The 17,971-nt window shown below is 42.6% G+C and overlaps 1 protein-coding gene across 6 annotated transcripts in view; it reads right to left on the bottom strand.

Moving 5' to 3' along the window:
• plppr3a (phospholipid phosphatase related 3a) overlaps positions 1–17,971 on the bottom strand; it is a 102,748-nt gene that overhangs the window by 57,695 nt on the left and 27,082 nt on the right. For 4 of the 6 annotated variants that reach the window (XM_048560125.2, XM_048560120.2, XM_059638522.1 and 1 more), the window contains one exon: positions 8,515–8,637. In XM_048560125.2, coding sequence (XP_048416082.1) covers positions 8,515–8,595 — 81 coding nt within the window. In that variant the 5' untranslated portion in view covers positions 8,596–8,637. The remainder of the gene's footprint in view (positions 1–8,514; positions 8,638–17,971) is intronic. The other 2 variants (XM_048560123.2, XM_048560122.2) reach the window with 1 other exon arrangement.

Here is a 17,971-nt window from a genome sequence, read left to right as displayed (position 1 = left end):
TAACAGATTATACAAAGAAATAAGGCTACAGAACAGATTTGAAATAGGACTGGATGCAGAGGTGTTTTTACTGGTTGCCAATAAACTTGGACACAAATTAATTAAAGATACAACAGGGAATTAGATAGCTAGAGAGAATATGGGGTTTATTCTGATGGACCACACTAAGAGGTAACCAGCTCGGTACCATCAGTATTGGAAAAGTATTTGCAGATGGGACTCATTCAAGCAATTAGCTTTGCTTTCGTCATTTTCAAAAACAGCTGGTGTTGCAGATATTACAGCGGAATCTCTAAAAATCTTTTGTCCACACATTCGGGGGATTAATCAAAACAAATCAAAAGTCACTTTTCCAGAGTGAGAATTTTCTAACAGAAACCATTTCTGAAAAGAAATAGCAAATAAACTGATGAAAACAAAATAAAACTAAATGAAAAAATCAGAGGCAGAAGGAAAATTGTGCAAACTGACAAAATACCACTATGGATTGCTTCCAGGGTGCTGTGATTTTTTTCGTTTTGTTGAAAATGGGTAAAGGAAATCCTGCAATGTTTTAGTGGTATCATAAAAGGATCTTGATCAAATGGGTGACTGGGCTGGCCTGAGAGGTGGCAAATGGAGTTTAATCTGGAAAGGTGTGAGGTGATTCACTTTGGAAGGAATACACAGTACTGCGCTAATGGTAAAATTCTTGGTAGTGTGGATGAGCAGCGAGATCTCCGTGTCCATGTACATAGATCCCTGAAGGTTACCACCCAGGTTGATGGGGTTGTTAAGGTGGTGTACGGTGTGTTCGGTTTTATTGGTAGAGGGTTTGAGTTTCGGAGCCATGAGGTCATGTTGCAGCTGTACAAAACTCTGGTGCGGCCGCACTTGGGAGTATTGCGTACAGTTCTGATCACCGCATTATAGGAATGATGTGGAAGCATTGGAAAGGGTGCAAAGGAGATTTACCAGGATGTTGCCTGGTATGGAGGGAAGGTCTTATGAGGAAAGGCTGAGCGACTTGAGGCTGTTTTCGTTAGAGAGAAGACAGTTAAGAGGCGACTTAATAGAAACATACAAGATGATCAGAAGATTAGATAGGGTGGACAGTGAGAGCCTTTTTCCTCGGATGGCTAGCATGATGGGACATAGCTTTAAATTGAGGGGTGATAGATATAGAATAGATGTCAGAGGTAGGTTCTTTACTCAGAGTAGTAAGGGCGTGGAATGCCCTGCCTGCAACAGTAGTAGCCTCGCCAACTTTAAGGGCATTTAAATGGTCACTGGATAAGTGTATGGATGATAATGGAATAGTGTAGGTTAGATGGGCTTCAGTTTGGTTTGACAGGTCAGCGCAACATCGAGGGCCAAAGGGCCTGTACTGTGCTGAAATGTTCTATGTTCTATAACAGATAGGATAAATGCGAGGTATTGCAATTTGGTACAATGAACAAGGGTAGGGCTAATGCAATTAATGGTAGGGCCTTGGGTAGTGTAGTAGGACAGAGGGACCTAGGGGTGCAGGTACATAATCCTTTGAAGTCTCCATCACTGAGACAGGGTGGTCAAAATGGAATTCGGCACGCTTGCATTTATTGCTCAGTCCTTTGAACATAGGAGTTTGGATGTCATGTTGAAGTTGTACAGGATACTGGTGAAGCCTCTTCTGAAATACTGTGTCCAGTTCTGGATGCCCAGTTACAGATGTTGCCAGGTATGGAGAGTTTGAGTGATAAACAGAGGCCGGAATGCAGGAGGTTGAGAGGTGACCTGATAGAAGTTTATAAAATAATGGGAGGTATAGATGGAGCTATTGGTAGCTGTCTTTTTCCTAGGATGGAGGATTTCAACACTAGAAGGCACATTTAAGGTGAAAGGAGCGAGATTTTTGAAAAAGACTTGAGAAGCTAATTTTTGTTTTAAACACAAGAGACTGTGGTTCGCATGTGGAATAGACTTCCTCAGGAGGTGGTGAATGCTGGTAAAATTACAACGTTTAAAAGACATTTGGATAAGTACACGGATAAGACAGGTTTGGATGATATGGGACCAGTACAGGTAGGTGGGACTATTTTGTTTGGGATTCTGTCTGGGATGGACGGGTTGGACAGAAGGGTCTGTTTCTGTGCTGTATGACTCGATGACTCTATAAAGAAAGATATTTGTGCATCTTTATGGTGTATGATTTTTAAAAAAATATTGGATGGGGCTGCAGAATGAGAAATGTTTTCTTCATTGGACGAGAGTTGAATGTAAAATTACAGCCAGGCTTGTGGGGCTTTTGTACATACTGGTTCAGATATCACACAGAGTGGCTAGGAATAGCTTTATATCAGAAATTCTATTTGGAGAGCATTTCTCTCATTCTTAATTGTATTAGCAATTACAGACAGATTATGCAACATCTGAAGAGAAGGAAAAGTCAACTTTAACTGTGTCTTTTTAAAAGAAAGTTTCTTTTGTGGCAATGATGCAATAATATTGAATCTTCAGACAGCCACTGCTCGCTCCGTGTCTTTAAAACTGCACTGCCGACCATTACGTCCCCTGCAAATGGACACAGACTGACACTATAGTTAATGGGAGGCATGGTGACTCCGTGGTTGGCATCAAGCCAGAGACCTGGGTTGGATTCCACCCTTGGGCGACTGTCTATGTAGAGCTTGCACGTTCTCCCCATCTCAGTGTTGGTTTCTTGTGGGTGCTCCAGTTTCCGCAGTCTAAAAATGTGCAGGTGTGGACGATCAGCGATGCTAAATTGCCCATAGTGTCCAGGGACATACAGGCTAGGTCAGTAAGCCATGGGAAATGCAGAGTTACAGGGATAGGGTAGGGGGACTGGCCTGGATCAAATGCTGTTTGGAGCAGTGGCGTGGACTCAATGGGCTGAAGGGCCTGCTTCCACACTGTAGGGATTCTATGATCCTACTGGGTCAGGAGGCATATGTTTGCAATATGAAACTATGCAAATAAAAGGTCATAACAATGTGCAAATATTTGCTTCAGTTCCACTTTTCATCAACTGACTTTCTTGATTATAACATGGAGGTTTAGTTTAGAGGGTTAGAATTGAAAAACACTGAACTTATGACAAATTTATACTGAACCTTTGTTTGAAAACAGAACTGGAATAGTTTTAGTCTCCATATTGTGAAAGAGGTATGGAATTATTGGGAGAAGGGGCAGAATAGATGACAGCAGGACTAAAAAGTTCTACTCATGAGGAAAGATTGAACAAGCCACGATTATTTCATCTCATCAGGAAAAAGTGAGAAATATGAATTTATTTCAGGATTATGAAAAGGTTTTTACACATGGGGTTGGTGAGAATGTGACATGGATGACACAAAGGCAAACAGAATTGTCTTAGCCCATGCTGTAGGAACAAACACGAGGAAATGCTGATTACAGGGGCCTGATGAAAGATCTCAAATACTAACTCCTTCAGTTCCAAGATTGGAAGGGCATTTGATCAGTCCAGAGGGTGAGGGAGTGGGTTCTGTCTTGCCACCTGCTGATTATGTCTGGAGGCTAGGGTAGGAGATGGCTTGCAGCAGTCTAAGTCACAGATGCCAACTGAAGTCCTTAAGTTGGCATTAAACAGCTCATTGTGCCAATGATGATCTTCCGCCAATGGAGACATGGGTTGGGGGGGGGGGGGGAGGGGGCAAGACGAGGGGAAACCCTGGCAAGGTTTGCTGGGGTTGTTTGCAGCATGTGGGAGGATGTACACTTTCAAATCCTCCCAGCCCCTGACTCTCTCATTAAATTCTATAGTTCTCTCCCTACTGGTGCTGCTAGTCCTCCTCAGTAGTGTGCAATACTTGCTGTTTTCATTTCAGAGAGTGGATTTCACGTCAGAAAAGAATGATTGATTTTGACGTGGTAAGACCAGACCAGATGGGCTGAATGGCCTGATGCTGTGCAGGGTATCTATGGTAACTGCGTAACTTTAACATCAGGTAATCTAGCCCATGTGTTCACATGCCACATCCCAGCATTTTGTCATTTGCTGACCCTGTTTGTTGTTGTCATGCCAACTTTTCAATGCAATAACTATTGTGGAACATCGTGTGGAATATTTCATAGAACCATAAAATTTTAACAGTACAGGAGACCATTCGATCCATCATGTCTGTACTGGCCCCTGAAATTCCTACCCAAGTAGTCCTATTCTCCAGCACTATCTTTGTAGCCCTCTAACCACAACCCTTTCAAATATATATATCCAGCTTTCTTTATGAAACCTCCTAAGGAATCCACCTCCACCATTCTTCAAAACCTAACAACTCTGAGGAAAGAAGTTTCTCCTCACCTCACTCCTAGTTGACAATCCTTGCTGACAATGTTGAAATTCTGACCTCTGGTTACTGTAACGGAAACAGAGTAGTCTTTTTTACCATGTTTGATGCTGTCTTCATGTTCCCCTGTCTTCATCTTCCTCACTGAGTATTCACAAGTTTGATCATTATCTGCAGGGCAATATGAACTTTCATTTACATCTAACCTCTTATCCCTCCTCCATGGGCCCCTTCTTGGGAGCTTGCCTGTGAAGGCAGGTGTGGGACAACAGACACCCAGCAGATTCTACAATCTCTTAGTGCAATTTCCACGATACATCGCAACCTCTAGAAACATATCCAGGCCAACATTCATCCCTTAGCCAAGTTTGCTCAAACAGGTTTCTGGTTATTACAATGGCTGTTTTGCAGGAGGTTGTCTGGGAGCAAATTGACTGTATTTCCCTCTATACGACAATGACTATACTTCTCAAATGATATAGATTTAGATTTTATTGTCATGTGTACTCAAGTACGGGGTACAAGAGTACAGTGAACCGTGTACAGTGTTGCAAAACATGGTGCCATCTTAGATACTAAGTATCTCAGTACAAAATCTTAGTTACAGAAGTAGAAAAATGAAGAAATAAGTTAAAAAGTTTGGCACTAGTCTTCAGTATAAAAAAAGGAAAAATAAAGAAATAAAGATTTAAAAAATCAAAAGCTTCACTCGCTTTAAAGGGATTGCGAAGGGTGCTATCTAAATGCAAGATTATTTTTTAATCCACTTGACTACTTTAGTGTCCAGTACTAGAACAATGCTCTTCCTCATTGCATATATTTATAATCTACATCTGTTACTTCACAAATTAAAGCAGAAAAAATGAGCAGGATTTCCTCTTTATCTCCATTGCTTTCCCGTAACATGATGATCAAATATTAGGGCATTGCCTGTTTCAAAATAATAAGAAAAAGTAACATGAGAATTGCTCCATGGAAGAACGAGTCTGGGGAATTAATCAGGGAAAACTAGGAAACAATTTGAATGGATATTTTACACGTCTTCATGACAAAACAAACATATAGACATTCCCGAAGGATCACAGTTTTGAAATAAGAGGTCGTCCAGTGAAAGCAGAAATGAGGAGAAATCTTCCTTTCAAAACATCATGAGTCTTTGGAATTCTTTACCCAGAGGTCAGTAGAAGCTGTGTCAATGAGTATTTTTAAAACAGAGGTAAATAGATTTTTGACTAGATTTCATTAGAGGTAGGCTAGAATGTGGAGATAGGCCAAAATCAGATCAGTCATAATCTTAACAAATGGTGTTGCAGGCTCAAGGAGCTGAACGTCTGCTCCCACTCCTGATTCACGTAAGAATGACCTCAGTGAGAACGCTCAATGTAATTGTCTTTGACAATTGCCTGGTTTTCCACAGTCTCAGAATGGGCTCTGTAAGGGAGTGCATATTCTTGCTTTGGACTCTAACCTGAAATGGAAGATGGATTGCGGTACAGCTGAAATACCAGCAGAGCTCTGCAAATTGGAACAATCAAGTGGTGCACATTTTTAGCTGTGCAAGATAATGTTGCTTTTCCAAGTCAGGAGGTGGCACCAAGACTCTGAGTTAAGGAAAGATTACCTGCCAACAGCCCATGGATTGGTCAAATTGCAATTTATTCCAGGTCTGTAATTACCGAGCAGCGAAAGACATGCAGAGACAGAAAACTGAAAACATCTCCCTCTCTGACTTTCACCCAGGGTGACGGAAAACGTAGGAACACCAAAAAATTTAAGAGAAGGAAAGCTGATACAAGTCCTGGGCCCTTTGGATCAACAACAGAAATGGAGAACAAGAATCACATCACAGACACCTAACCTTAGTGTGACATAAGTGCTTAAAAAATCAGAAGGAGCTGACAGAGGCAATTTAACCCACCTTTTACACTCTTGACTAGATCTACACTCTTGATCCTCAATTTTGTTTGTTCCTGTCTATATGTTTCCAATGTTAACATTTGTGACAAATAGTCTTTTTTAAGAAAAAATGATTGAGAGCATTTTGGGGGTTTTAAAAGGGTTACAGTTTAACTCACCTAGTAACACATTAGTCATCCTTTCTTTCCTCAGTCATTTGCTAAAGAATTACATCATGACAGCTCATTTTGCACAGATCTGTAGCTCATCTCCTTCTCTGAAAAGACCCAGTCAAGACACCCACCCAACACCAACCATCCTTTCAGGCTCAATCATTGCCAGCTCGAGAGGATCAAGGACAGGCAGCCGAGACTCTGCTCAATTTGCTGAATAGTCTGTAGGGTTCAGTCACAGGTAGCCAAGGTGCTTAAGATGGCACTTAGCATGCTCTCCTTCATCGCTCAGACCTCCGAGTAAAGGAGCTGGGATGTCACGTTAAGATTGTATGCCACATTGGTGAGGCCTCTTGTGTAGTATGGTGCCCAGTTCTTGTTGCCTTCCTCCAGGCAGAATATTATCAAATTGGACAGTGTTCCGAAAAGTTTAGCAAAATGTTGTAGGGAATGGAGAGTTGTTGAGGGGTGACCTTATAGGGGTTTATAAAAATCACAAGGGGCACAGATAAGGTGAATGGCCATGGTCTTTTTCCTGGTTGGGGGGCGGGGGGAGGGAGAAGGGTTTCAAAAACTAGCGGCATATTTTTAAGGGGAAAGGAAAAAGTTTTAAAAAGGGCGTGAGGGGTAACTTTTTTTTCAAAAACAGAGGTGGTTCACGTGTGAAGTGAACTACCAGAAGCTGTGGTGGATGCAGATACAATTACAACACTGAAAAGACATTTGGATAAGTACGTGAATGGGAAAGGTTCGGACAGATATGGGCCAAATGCAGGCAGGTGGGACTAGTTTAGTTTAGCAACATGGTTGGTGTGGCAGAAGTCAGGCTGCAGGGTCTGTTCCCATGCTGTGTGACTCTATGACTTTATAACAGCTGGCTGGGCTATTATTTTATCTATTGACTGTAACAGCTCCTGAGAGATGGGGGAAGCTACACAATCCTGGGCTGTTACATCCATCTCTTTCACTGAATGATGGAGTGGGTTCTTATTGTAATTATTCACTGTCAGGAAACCGTCCTTTACTTAATGCTACAGTTGTAGTTTACGAATGTCATTGCTTAGAGCCAACTGACCCCTCATTCATCACCAAATTGGGTTAATGACCTAATTCATCCTTTTATGTCTTAAGTACCAGATATTTGCCTAACTAAAGCACCATTAAACTGGGAAGTGTGCATATTGGTTTGGCAAGGTCAAGAAAGCTAATAGGGAAATCATGGGAAACCTTGTTACCTAAGGTGGGTTCAAAAGTGAAGCTTCACTACTACATAGTGGAAGGAAACGCAAGTGAAATTAAGGGAAAGCCAGAAAAGCAGGAGCAATAAGATACGCTGATAGGGTTTGATAAAGAGAAGGCTTGAGGAGAAGATAAACACCATCCTTGATCAGTTGAACTAAATGGCCTGCTTCTCCATAAATGGACTCAGATGTAATTCTGTTGGAACATGTGAGCTGCTTTTAGATTACAATATGGTCCAGCTGAGAAGTGTTTACTATCCATTGTGCTGGCTGTACTTCAGCTGGTGGTTTGTAATTCTGCAAGTCAGAAAGTTTCACTGCAAACATTCAAGCCAGGCTAATACTGTAATGCTGCACTGTCAGAAGTTAAACATTAAGATGCTTGGTTTCTCTGGAGAACACAAAAGACTTCATAACCAATTCTGACTAAAAAAGAAAAGGTAATTATCCCTGATGCACCAACCAAAATTTGGCCCTTGAGCAACGTGACTGTAAAAATTGGTTTTCTTATTATTGTCACATTGTTGTTTGTGGGATCCTGCTGTGCACCTGCTTTTCTGACATTACAACAGCAGTCGTGGTTTGAAAGTAATTGATTTGCTAGGCACCTAAAAGGCTATGTTGGATACTGCATCAAATCTTTCTTTCTTTTGAATGTCTGCTGGAGGATGAACAGCCCAGGATGGAATGCAGTGTGAACATTACCAGGCTGACGAGATATATTTATAGAAATGGCCTTCTGATGTATGAAGCACCAACTGGAGTGAAATGACTGTGTCTCTCTGTGTTTTACAAAGGGAAACTGGTGCACTGGGAGTGAACAGGAGTCAGTCAGAATCTCTGTCCACTCTTTCCTGTTCCATTTCTGTACAGTTAGCAGCGCTTGCCTCCAACACACTGCACAGTCACAAGACTCACCTCGACAAAGTAGAAACAGGGAAGTAAGGTCATGCTGTCCTTTGAGAGCTTCTTCTTCTGTATGTCTTTTGCAGAGATCATTTCGATGCTTTCTGCCACAAGACAAAGGCCAAATCACATCTTCTGTTGGACAGAAAGATAGAATAGTTACTTCAATTTCATTTTGACAGTCAACATGGCTAAGTCTGTTGTGTAATGCAATGTTTGTCATGAGTGAATACATCAAATAATGCATATTCTAATCATTACAGCATGTCTGCTAATCAATGTAAATCACAAACAACAGAACTTTGTTGTAAATTGTATGTCAATTCACAGTTCTAGTGCAGAAATCAACCATTCACAGCAGCACAGTTTTGCAGATTGTTAGAGCACAGAAGTAGTGAGTGTGTTCTGGCCTAATGCTCCATCAAAACAGGTTCAAATCTCACATACAACATGGTGGAACCTCAGTTTGATTAATAAATGAGTCTGGAATAAAGTGCTAGTCTAATAGTGACCACAAAGCTACTGGGTTCTTGTAAGAACCGATCTGGGTCATGAATGTCCTTGAGCAGAAGAAATCTGTGATCTTTGTCCAATTCATGAGGTGCCTATGAAGAAATGTAACGTGTGGCTGACTCTTGACTGCCCCCAGAGAGGTTTATCAAGCAATCCACACATGGCAAATCATTACATGATAATAGAAGATTGAAACTGGACAGACCACTGACCACCAGAGACAGCACACTACTAAATAAAAACCAAAAGAACTGAGTGCTGTAAATCAGGAATAAAAGCAAAAGTTACTGGAAAAGCTCAGCAGGTCTGGCAGCATCTGTGGAGGAGAAAACAGAGTTAATGTTTTGCATCCGGTTCTGAGGAAGGTGCACCAGACCCAAAGAGTTAACTGTTTTTTCCTCCACAGATGCTGCCAGACCTTCTGAGCTTTTCCAGCAACTTTGCTTTTGCTCCTACAGCACACTGTACTGTTTACCTCATTATGTTCTGGGGATGGATTATATAACTGGAAGAGTAAGATGGTGGCATTAAAGGTTATAAGATCAGCATGATCTCACCGAATTGCAGTGCAGACATGATGGGCTGAATGGCCTACTTAAGCTGCAATGTCTTATGGTCTTTCAGTGATGGCTCAGTCACGTAACAACCTGATCTAAATTATACCCAACATCCTACATCCTAGATTAGTCTGCCACCATCCCTGTGTCTGTTCTGTCCCATCAGCAGGGCAGACTCACCAAAGATGGTGCCACCCAGGAAGTCTCATGGTGCCAGGTTGAACTTGGGCAAGGCTACCACCCACTGCCCTTCATCAAGACAGCAACTCAACACTTCTCTACGTTGGATATCACTTGGAAGACACACTTGGGGTAGCAAGGGGTTGAGGGGGAGTGGGTCTTCAGTAAGTAGTGGGAGAGCCAATAACAGGGAGAAACCCATTTGACCAAAGCAGCATTGTAGACAGTGTAGATTAAAGCATAAAACTACAAAGGGATATTGATAGGCGATGTGAATGGGCAAAACCCAAGGCAGATGGAATTCAATGTCAGCAAGTGTGAGGGGTTTCTAGATGGTATAAAGTTAAAAACAGTGGATGTCCAAAGAAACTTGGGGTTTCAAGTGCAGAAGTCTTTAAAATTTCACAAGCAAAATCAGAGAATAATCTAGAAAGCTAACAGAATGCTGGCTTTTACACCTAGTGACCTAGGGTGCAAGTAATGCAAAACCCTGGTCAGACCCGACTGGGAGTACTCTGAGCAGATGTTGGGAACGATAGATTGGCCTTGGACAGAATAGACTTGGGTTTACAAGAATGATACTTGGGCTTTGGGGGTTTGAGTTATGAGAAGAAATAATAAACTAGAGACAGCACAGTGTGGAGCTGAAGGAACACAGCAGGCCAGGCAGCATCTTTCTAATCCTTGGATCAACCCAGGTGTAATGCAGAATTCAGGAGCAGTTCCAGGCAAATCTACAAGTGGGTAACACCAACCTGGTGACTCTACAACACAGGTTGCAAAGAATGTCAAAACAGCAGGCGCAATGCTCGATAAACAGATGGAAGCGACCCCTGACAATGGATCAGGTCCAAACTCTGCAGGCCTGACATGTCCCATCATGAATGGCAGTGGCCAATTAAAGAACTTACTGGAAGAGAATGTTTCACAAATATCCTCATCTTCAAAAACTGGGGGGAGTAGCAAACCAGTGCAATAGGCAAGGCTGTGAAGCATTTGCATCACCTTCAGCCAGAAGTGTCAAGTGGATGATCCAACTCTGCCTCCACCTGAGGTCCCTGGCATCACAGATAACAGGCATTCACCAATTTGATTTTCTCAACAGACTACTAATAAGTGGTTGAAGGACTGAATACAGTAAAGCCTATGGCTATTGATAACATTCTGGCAATAATATGAAGAGGTAGTTTTGAACCATCTGCATCCTAGCTAAGATACTGGTATCTGCACACCCACCATTCACTCTCTTCACTACCATGCACAGTGGCGGCCATGTCTACCATCCACATGGTGCACTTAAGGAACTCAAAAGCTAACAGGCAGCAGCTTCCAACACCATCACCTCCACCACTTAGAAAGACAAGGGCAGCAGATAAATGTGAACACATCCACCCTCCAATCAACGCACCACTGACTTGGGACTACATCAGCATTTCTTCAGTGTCACTGGGTCCCAATCGTGGAACTACCTCTACTTGGAGGATGTGGAGGCTTTGGCAAGGGCATGGAAAAGTTTTCCCAGGATGCTGCCTGGATTAGAGAGTACGAGCTATAAGGAGGGTCTAGGAAAACTCAGGTTGCTTTCTTTGGAGCGGCAGAGGCTGAGGGGAAACTTGGTAGAAGTCTACAAAATTATGAGATGCATAGATAGGGTTGATGGTCAAAATTTTTTCCCCTGGAGTTGAACTGTCTCATATAAAGGGGGCATGCATTTAAAGCAAGAGTAGGAGGAAGTTCAAAGGAGATGGGAGGGATAATTTTTATTTTACTTGGAGAGTGGTCAAATGTGTTGCCAGGGTTGGTGGTGGAAACATACAATAGGGACATTTAAGGGACTTTTAAATAAGCACAAAACTATGTAAGAAATAGAGGGATGTGGACCAAGGGCAGGCAGAAGGGATTAGTTTAATTTGGTGGCATGTTTGGCACATGGGGGGCCAGGGTGCTTGTTCTTGTGCTGCACAGTTCTATGTTCTCTGCTCTACCTCATTGACCACACATTTGGTGTCCTACACCCAAAGAACTGCAGTAGTTCAAGAAGGAACTCATTGTCAGCTTCTCAATCATTATTTCATAATTAGGGGAGGACAATAAATGCTGAATTTGCTACAGACGCAAATTTGCTGTGAATGAATTAAATTTTTGAAAAAAAGGGCATTCGCTACAGCATTGAACATGTGATCCATTGTACATTAAAGTGCTCAGGTAATGGGAAACGGGTGATGGCAATCAGGCCAGTGTCAGTAAATTCTCACTGCCACACCAATGGAGGGAAACATGTGGGCCGTGGAAAATGAGGCTTCAGATCAGGGACAGGGTACATCTGGTGTGAGACACCTTTGGGCTGAATTTTCACTCCTAAGTCTTGAGTTGCTAATCCCACTCAGCAGAAAGTGCACCAGATGTTCTAATTTTTTTGTCCCTGGGTCAGGTGAGAGGAAGCACCTTAACTAATGTTAGGTGAGAAAAGTCAGCTTTCGACTTCATCCCAGCTGAACCAGACCCAACAAAATAGCATTCCAACCCTTAAAGCCCCTCATCTCCCAACCCCATTGTGCTGTTTCCGGCTCTCTCCCACCTCTCCGACATCCTCCATGATAAACTGTACCCTTTCACTTATTCCCAATGTCACTTTATAGACCCTCTGCCATCTCAATATCAACACATGGGCTCCCAGAGAGCTCCCTTTGCCCCTACAAACTTCTTGCCAACTCACCTAATGTGAACCATGGGCAGATTTCAGGGGCCATGGTGAAATAAGATAGACTAAAATGCTGTGCGCCAAGTGAGTCAACGGTAAAGTAGTACAGACAGGAAGGTGGAGGGACACCATTACCAGGTTGAACAGTCTTACTGAGGTTTCAGTATCTAAATGTTCTATTTCTGTTCCTAAATTTCTAAACAAACTTACTGATAAAAAAATCATTATTTATATGTAAAGTGCTGCCAGTAGTTAATCAATTGTGAAAATACATTCATATTTCCAGTCTCACAAAACCTGTCAATTAAATTCTGAGTTTACAGACCACCCCTTTCTTATTAATGATTGGTTGTAGAACCAGGCAAGTGACGTCTATAATGATAACACTCAAGTACATGTCAACAGGCAGTTTAGTGAAAATGAAAGACAGGATTGAAATGGATAACAGCTTGACAGACCACTGAGCTTATTTTTTTGCACAGCCATGTATTCTATGATCCTTTTATGATTTTATAGAGTCATAAAGTCATAGAATCATAGAGTCATACAGCACAGAAACAGGCCCTTTGGTCTAACTCATCCATGCCGACCGGATATCCTAAATTAACCTAGTCCCACTTGCCAGCATTTGGCTGATATCCTTCTAAACCCTTCCTATTCACATACCCATCCACATGCCTTGTAAATGCCATAATTCACTCCCAGTTATCCAAGCATCTTAACGTACAATTCGTCAGATGTTCTATGCTGAGTGAGTGGTCTGTTTTTTTTTTAAATTCATTCATGGGATCTGTAGCAAATTGTATCACTTCCTCTGGCAGCTCACTCCATACATGCACCGCCCCTTGTGTGAAAAAGTTGCCCCTCAGGTCTCTTTTTAAAATCTTTTCCCCCTCACCTTAAACATATGCTCTCTAGCTTTGGATTCCCCTATCCTGGGGAAAATACTTTGGCTATACATCCAATCCATGCCCCTCATGATTTTAGAAACCTCTATAAAAGGTCATCGCTAAATCTCAGGTGTTCCAGGGAAAATAGTCCCAGTCTATTCAGCCTCTCACAATAGCTCAAACTCTCCAAACCCCAGCAACACCCTTTTAAATCTTTTCTATACCCATTCAAGTTTAACAACATCCTTCCTATAGCAGGGAGAACAGAATTGACCACAATATTCCAAACTGGCCTAACCAATGTCCCATACAGCCGCAATATGACATCATAGCTCTGACGCGTAGTGCACTGATCAATAAAGGCAAGTGTACCAAACGCCTTCCTCACTACCCTGTCTACCTATATCTCCACCTTCAAGGAATATGAACCTGCACCCCAAGGTCTCTTTACTTGGCAACACTCCCCAGGACCTCCCATTAACTGGACAAGTCCTGCCCTGGTTTGCCTTACTACATCTCGCATTTATCTAAATGTAACAATCCCAGAAAGCAGCTAGCCTCTCCCAGCGTGGTACCTGGAATTCTCCACATGGATAATGATTACCTCTTCAAATGGCTCAGACAGTTTTAGACTTTTGCTCAAGTATCAATGAGCCGTGTTCTGGACATCTCAATGGAAATTAGATTCTGTTTGAGGGAGGGTATCTGCCTGTGACCCATTGACATGCTAACAAGCCAAGCCCTGCCCTGACCCGCTCCTTACCCTCCCTAACTCCCTGCTGCCCACAGGAAAATAGCAGGTGCTGGGATTGGGGATGAATTGGTGATTGAGATCTATTTTAGCCAAGTCAGGATCCTTTCTGGATCTGTGGGCATTCAGGCCTTTGAGGAGTGTAATGTTTTATTTGGGAGCGCTGAGCTGCTTGGAATTGAGTCAGGTGATTTGCTGTTGAGTCACAATCTGTTGGTTTTTGTGAAACAAGGGCCTCCTTGATCACTGAGCATAAGTGAGATCTCAATATTGAACAGCAGTAGCTCTCCAGTGGTTAACTTTGGATAAGGAGTCTGAAGTAGCTATCAGCTAAAACAGCAGCAGTTATTCTCACAGATACGTGAACACTTGGAAGAAGCGAACGCAGTGAGAATTTGAGATGCCTGTGAATTTATTGAAGTTAGAGCCTGAGAAGAAGTTGATGCCTTCTCAAAATAATTTCCAGTGTTGCAAAGCAGCAAAGTTGTGACCATATTGGTATTTCTCCAAGTGATCACTATTGGCGCCTCTACTGGCATGTGGCATCAGGTAAAGGTTCTTTGAATTAGTTGAGTCTCTCTAGTAATGAGTCGCAGAACATACAGCATTTAAAAGCATCTATAGCTAGGGCTATTCTCAGATAAACAGGGAGGTTTACTGCAGAGTAGCAATCAGCACAACTATAGTTGGAAAGGCCAGAATTAGAGTAGCAGATGAAGTGAGAGATATCGATATTCAACTGCACAGATCCCTGAAGGTAGCGGTACAGGTCGAGAAGGTTGTAAAGCAGGCATATGGAATGCTCTGCTTTATTGGCAGAGGTACAGAATACAAAAGTAGGGGTATAATGATGAAACTGTACAAGACACTGGTGAGGCTGCAAATGGAATATTATGTGCAGTTCTGGTCACCACATGACAGGAAGGACATAATTTCTTCTATAGAAGAAATTATTTACTGGAATGTTGCCAGGGCTGTAGAATTGTAGCTATGAGGAGAAATTGGAAAGGTTGGGGCTGTTTTCCTTGGAATAGAGAAGACTGAGGGGTGATATGATTGGGGTATATAAAACTGAGGGGTAAAAATAGGGTAGACAGGTGGAACCTGTTTCCCTTCGCAGACAGTTCAAAAATTTGGGGTCAGAAACTCAAGCTGACTGGCAGAAGAATTAGAGAGGACCGGAGGAAAATCTTTACTTTTATTAAACGCAGTGGGCGGTAGGTGTCCGGAATTCACTGCCTAGAGACAGAGACACTAAATTGTTTTAAAAAGAACCTGGGTCTGCCCCTTAAGTGCTGGAAGCTACAGGGAAATGGGCCGTGTGCAGGAAGATGGGACTAAAAAAGGGTATCTGCGTGTCTTTGGGTCAGCACAGACAGGATTGGCTGAATGGCCTCCATCTGTGCTATCATTTCTACGGTTCAAATTACGAGCACCCTCAGGAGCCAGTACAAATACATCTGCTCCCTCTGAGTATTACAGCAGGAAACCTTGTCTCCATCCACCGACAGGGCACGTGATGTTAAAAGAGTGCACGGAGCCAAATGTAACATGAAAAATAACCCCTTCAGAACCACTATCTAATATAAAGTTTTGATAAGTGATTTTACTGGAATGGTTCCAGACATGACAAACTTCAATTATGAGGATATTTGAGAGAAATTGAGACTGTTTCCTCGAAAACAAGGCTAAGTGGAGATTTGATAGAAGCTTTCAAAATCACTGGACAGGATGGAAAAGGAGAAACTATTCCCACTCGTGGAAAGACTGAGAATCAAAGCGGACAGTTGTGAAGTGTTTTGCAACAGAAGAAAATGCGAGGTGAGAAATAGCCTTTACCATGCAGCGAGTGGTTCGTGTCTGGAACAGCACAGTCTCAGAGCGTGACAGAGACAGCACCAAAACAGACCATCATGGGAGCATTGGATGATTATTTAAATTAAAACAGGGTTACAGAGAAAAGGCAGGAGTTTGGCACCAAGTCAAAATGGTCAGAGAGGAAATGTAGACATGATGGGTCAAATAGTCTTCCTTCTCCACCATGACAATTCTGTGATTCTGTAACAACACAAGAGATCTATTTTCTAAGCCAATCCCCACTCAGATGTCATTATACACCTCAAGGTGGGACTTAAACTTAGGTCTTCTAGCCCAGAGGTAAGGTCATTACCACTGTGCCACAGGGCTTGCACGGTATATTTGGCTCCATTGCCTTGGAAGTACAGTCACTGTTCAGTCATCAATTCTGCACAACATGATCCCACATTGGAAGGCAGCATGCGGCAGTGAGTAGCATCCCTGCTTCTGAAAGCTAAGGGCTCAAAATACATTCCAAAACTTGATGACCATTTATAGGCCAAACTGTTGAGTTTCAACTTGCAAAACCTTCCAACATACATCCAATGGCAAGGATGAAAGAGACATTTCCTGGTCTGCCATGTGAGGCAGAATATTAGAGACAAACTACACTGATCTGTTTTTGTGTTTTGCAATCCTTGTGGAGGCTTTAATATTAGCCCTGGTAGAACACCAGCCTCGTCTTAAGCAAAGTAGCTCAGTGGAATCTTTCACACCAGTCACAGAGGAACAGATAGGGCCTTAGTTTTAGTCAAAGTTGACTGGGGAAGTGGGTGATCCTGGTTCAGAGGTGAGAGTGCTACCACTGAGCATGGCTAAGTCAGATCAATCTGATTGGTCTCCCATTGCACTGTAGCCAGACAGCGCCATACAGCATGGAAACAGACTCTTTGGTCCAACTCACCCATGTTGACTAGGTTTCCTAAACTGAACTAGTCTCCTTTGCCTGGGCTTGGTCCATTCCCCTCTAAACCCTTCCTATAAATACACCTATCCAGGTGCCTTTAAAATGTTGCTCTCATACCAGCCTTCACCACAACAGCTGGTCGTTCATACCATATGTGCACTACCCTCTGTGTGAAAATCCTGCCCCTTAGGTTCCTTTTTAAATCTTTCCCCTCTCACCTTAAACCTACGCCCTCTAGTTTTGGACTCCCCCGACCTAAGAAAAAGACCTTTGCTATTAACTCTATCTATGCCCCTTAGGATTTTATAAACATCTATAAGGTCACCCCTCAGCCTCCGACGGTCCAGGGAGAGAAGTCCCAATCTCTCCCTATAGCAATAACCCTCGAGTCCAGGAAACATCCTTGTAAATTATTTTCTGTCTCTGTGAATAAATTGTAATCTTTCTGATGCTGGGTATCAGCCCTGTATATTCCTCCTGGCATGGTTAACATGCCTTTGCCTCCAAGAAAAGCCAGTGAGACCTCGGTCTTGACATTGTCTGTGTTGCAGCCAACTTCTGAATCTGTCTTGGATTAAGCCACTCTGTATCTGATAGCAGGATGGGGCAGTAGGAAAAGAGAGATCACTCCCTCATTGCCAAATGGGTTTAGACAGAAATCCATTTGTCAAAAGCACTTCAACCTGTAGGAAAAATGATCAGGCTGCTGGAAGCCTGGGGCATTGTATTTGTTGGAATCCAAGGCTGGTTAATTCTTTAATGAATGGAGCTGAGTGTTTCTGTGTAACAGAACACTATGTCAGAACCATTTATTACTCCATTTTCTCAGTAATATAAAACATCATGTTAAAACTCTCATACAACACAGTATGAAGCTGGAGGAACACAGCAGGTCAGGCAGCAGAGGTCATCTAGCATCTGCTGCTCTTGCTATCTCCACATTAAAACTCGGTGATTGTATCCGCAGATGATTGAAAGTGAGGACCTTTTGCTCAGAGTTTATGAGCACCCCCACCCGTCTGTTGTGGGGAATAGATTCAAGCCACTGTGCTGCTACAATTGTTCTGATGGAATGTAAAGCCAATAGCCTGCCCTCCCTGTTCATTTAGGCAG

Source organism: Stegostoma tigrinum, chromosome 30 (assembly GCF_030684315.1).
Source record: "Stegostoma tigrinum isolate sSteTig4 chromosome 30, sSteTig4.hap1, whole genome shotgun sequence".
Lineage (NCBI taxonomy): Eukaryota > Metazoa > Chordata > Chondrichthyes > Orectolobiformes > Stegostomatidae > Stegostoma > Stegostoma tigrinum.
Note: the sequence above shows the minus strand (reverse complement) of the source record. Positions and strands in the feature narration are given on the sequence as shown.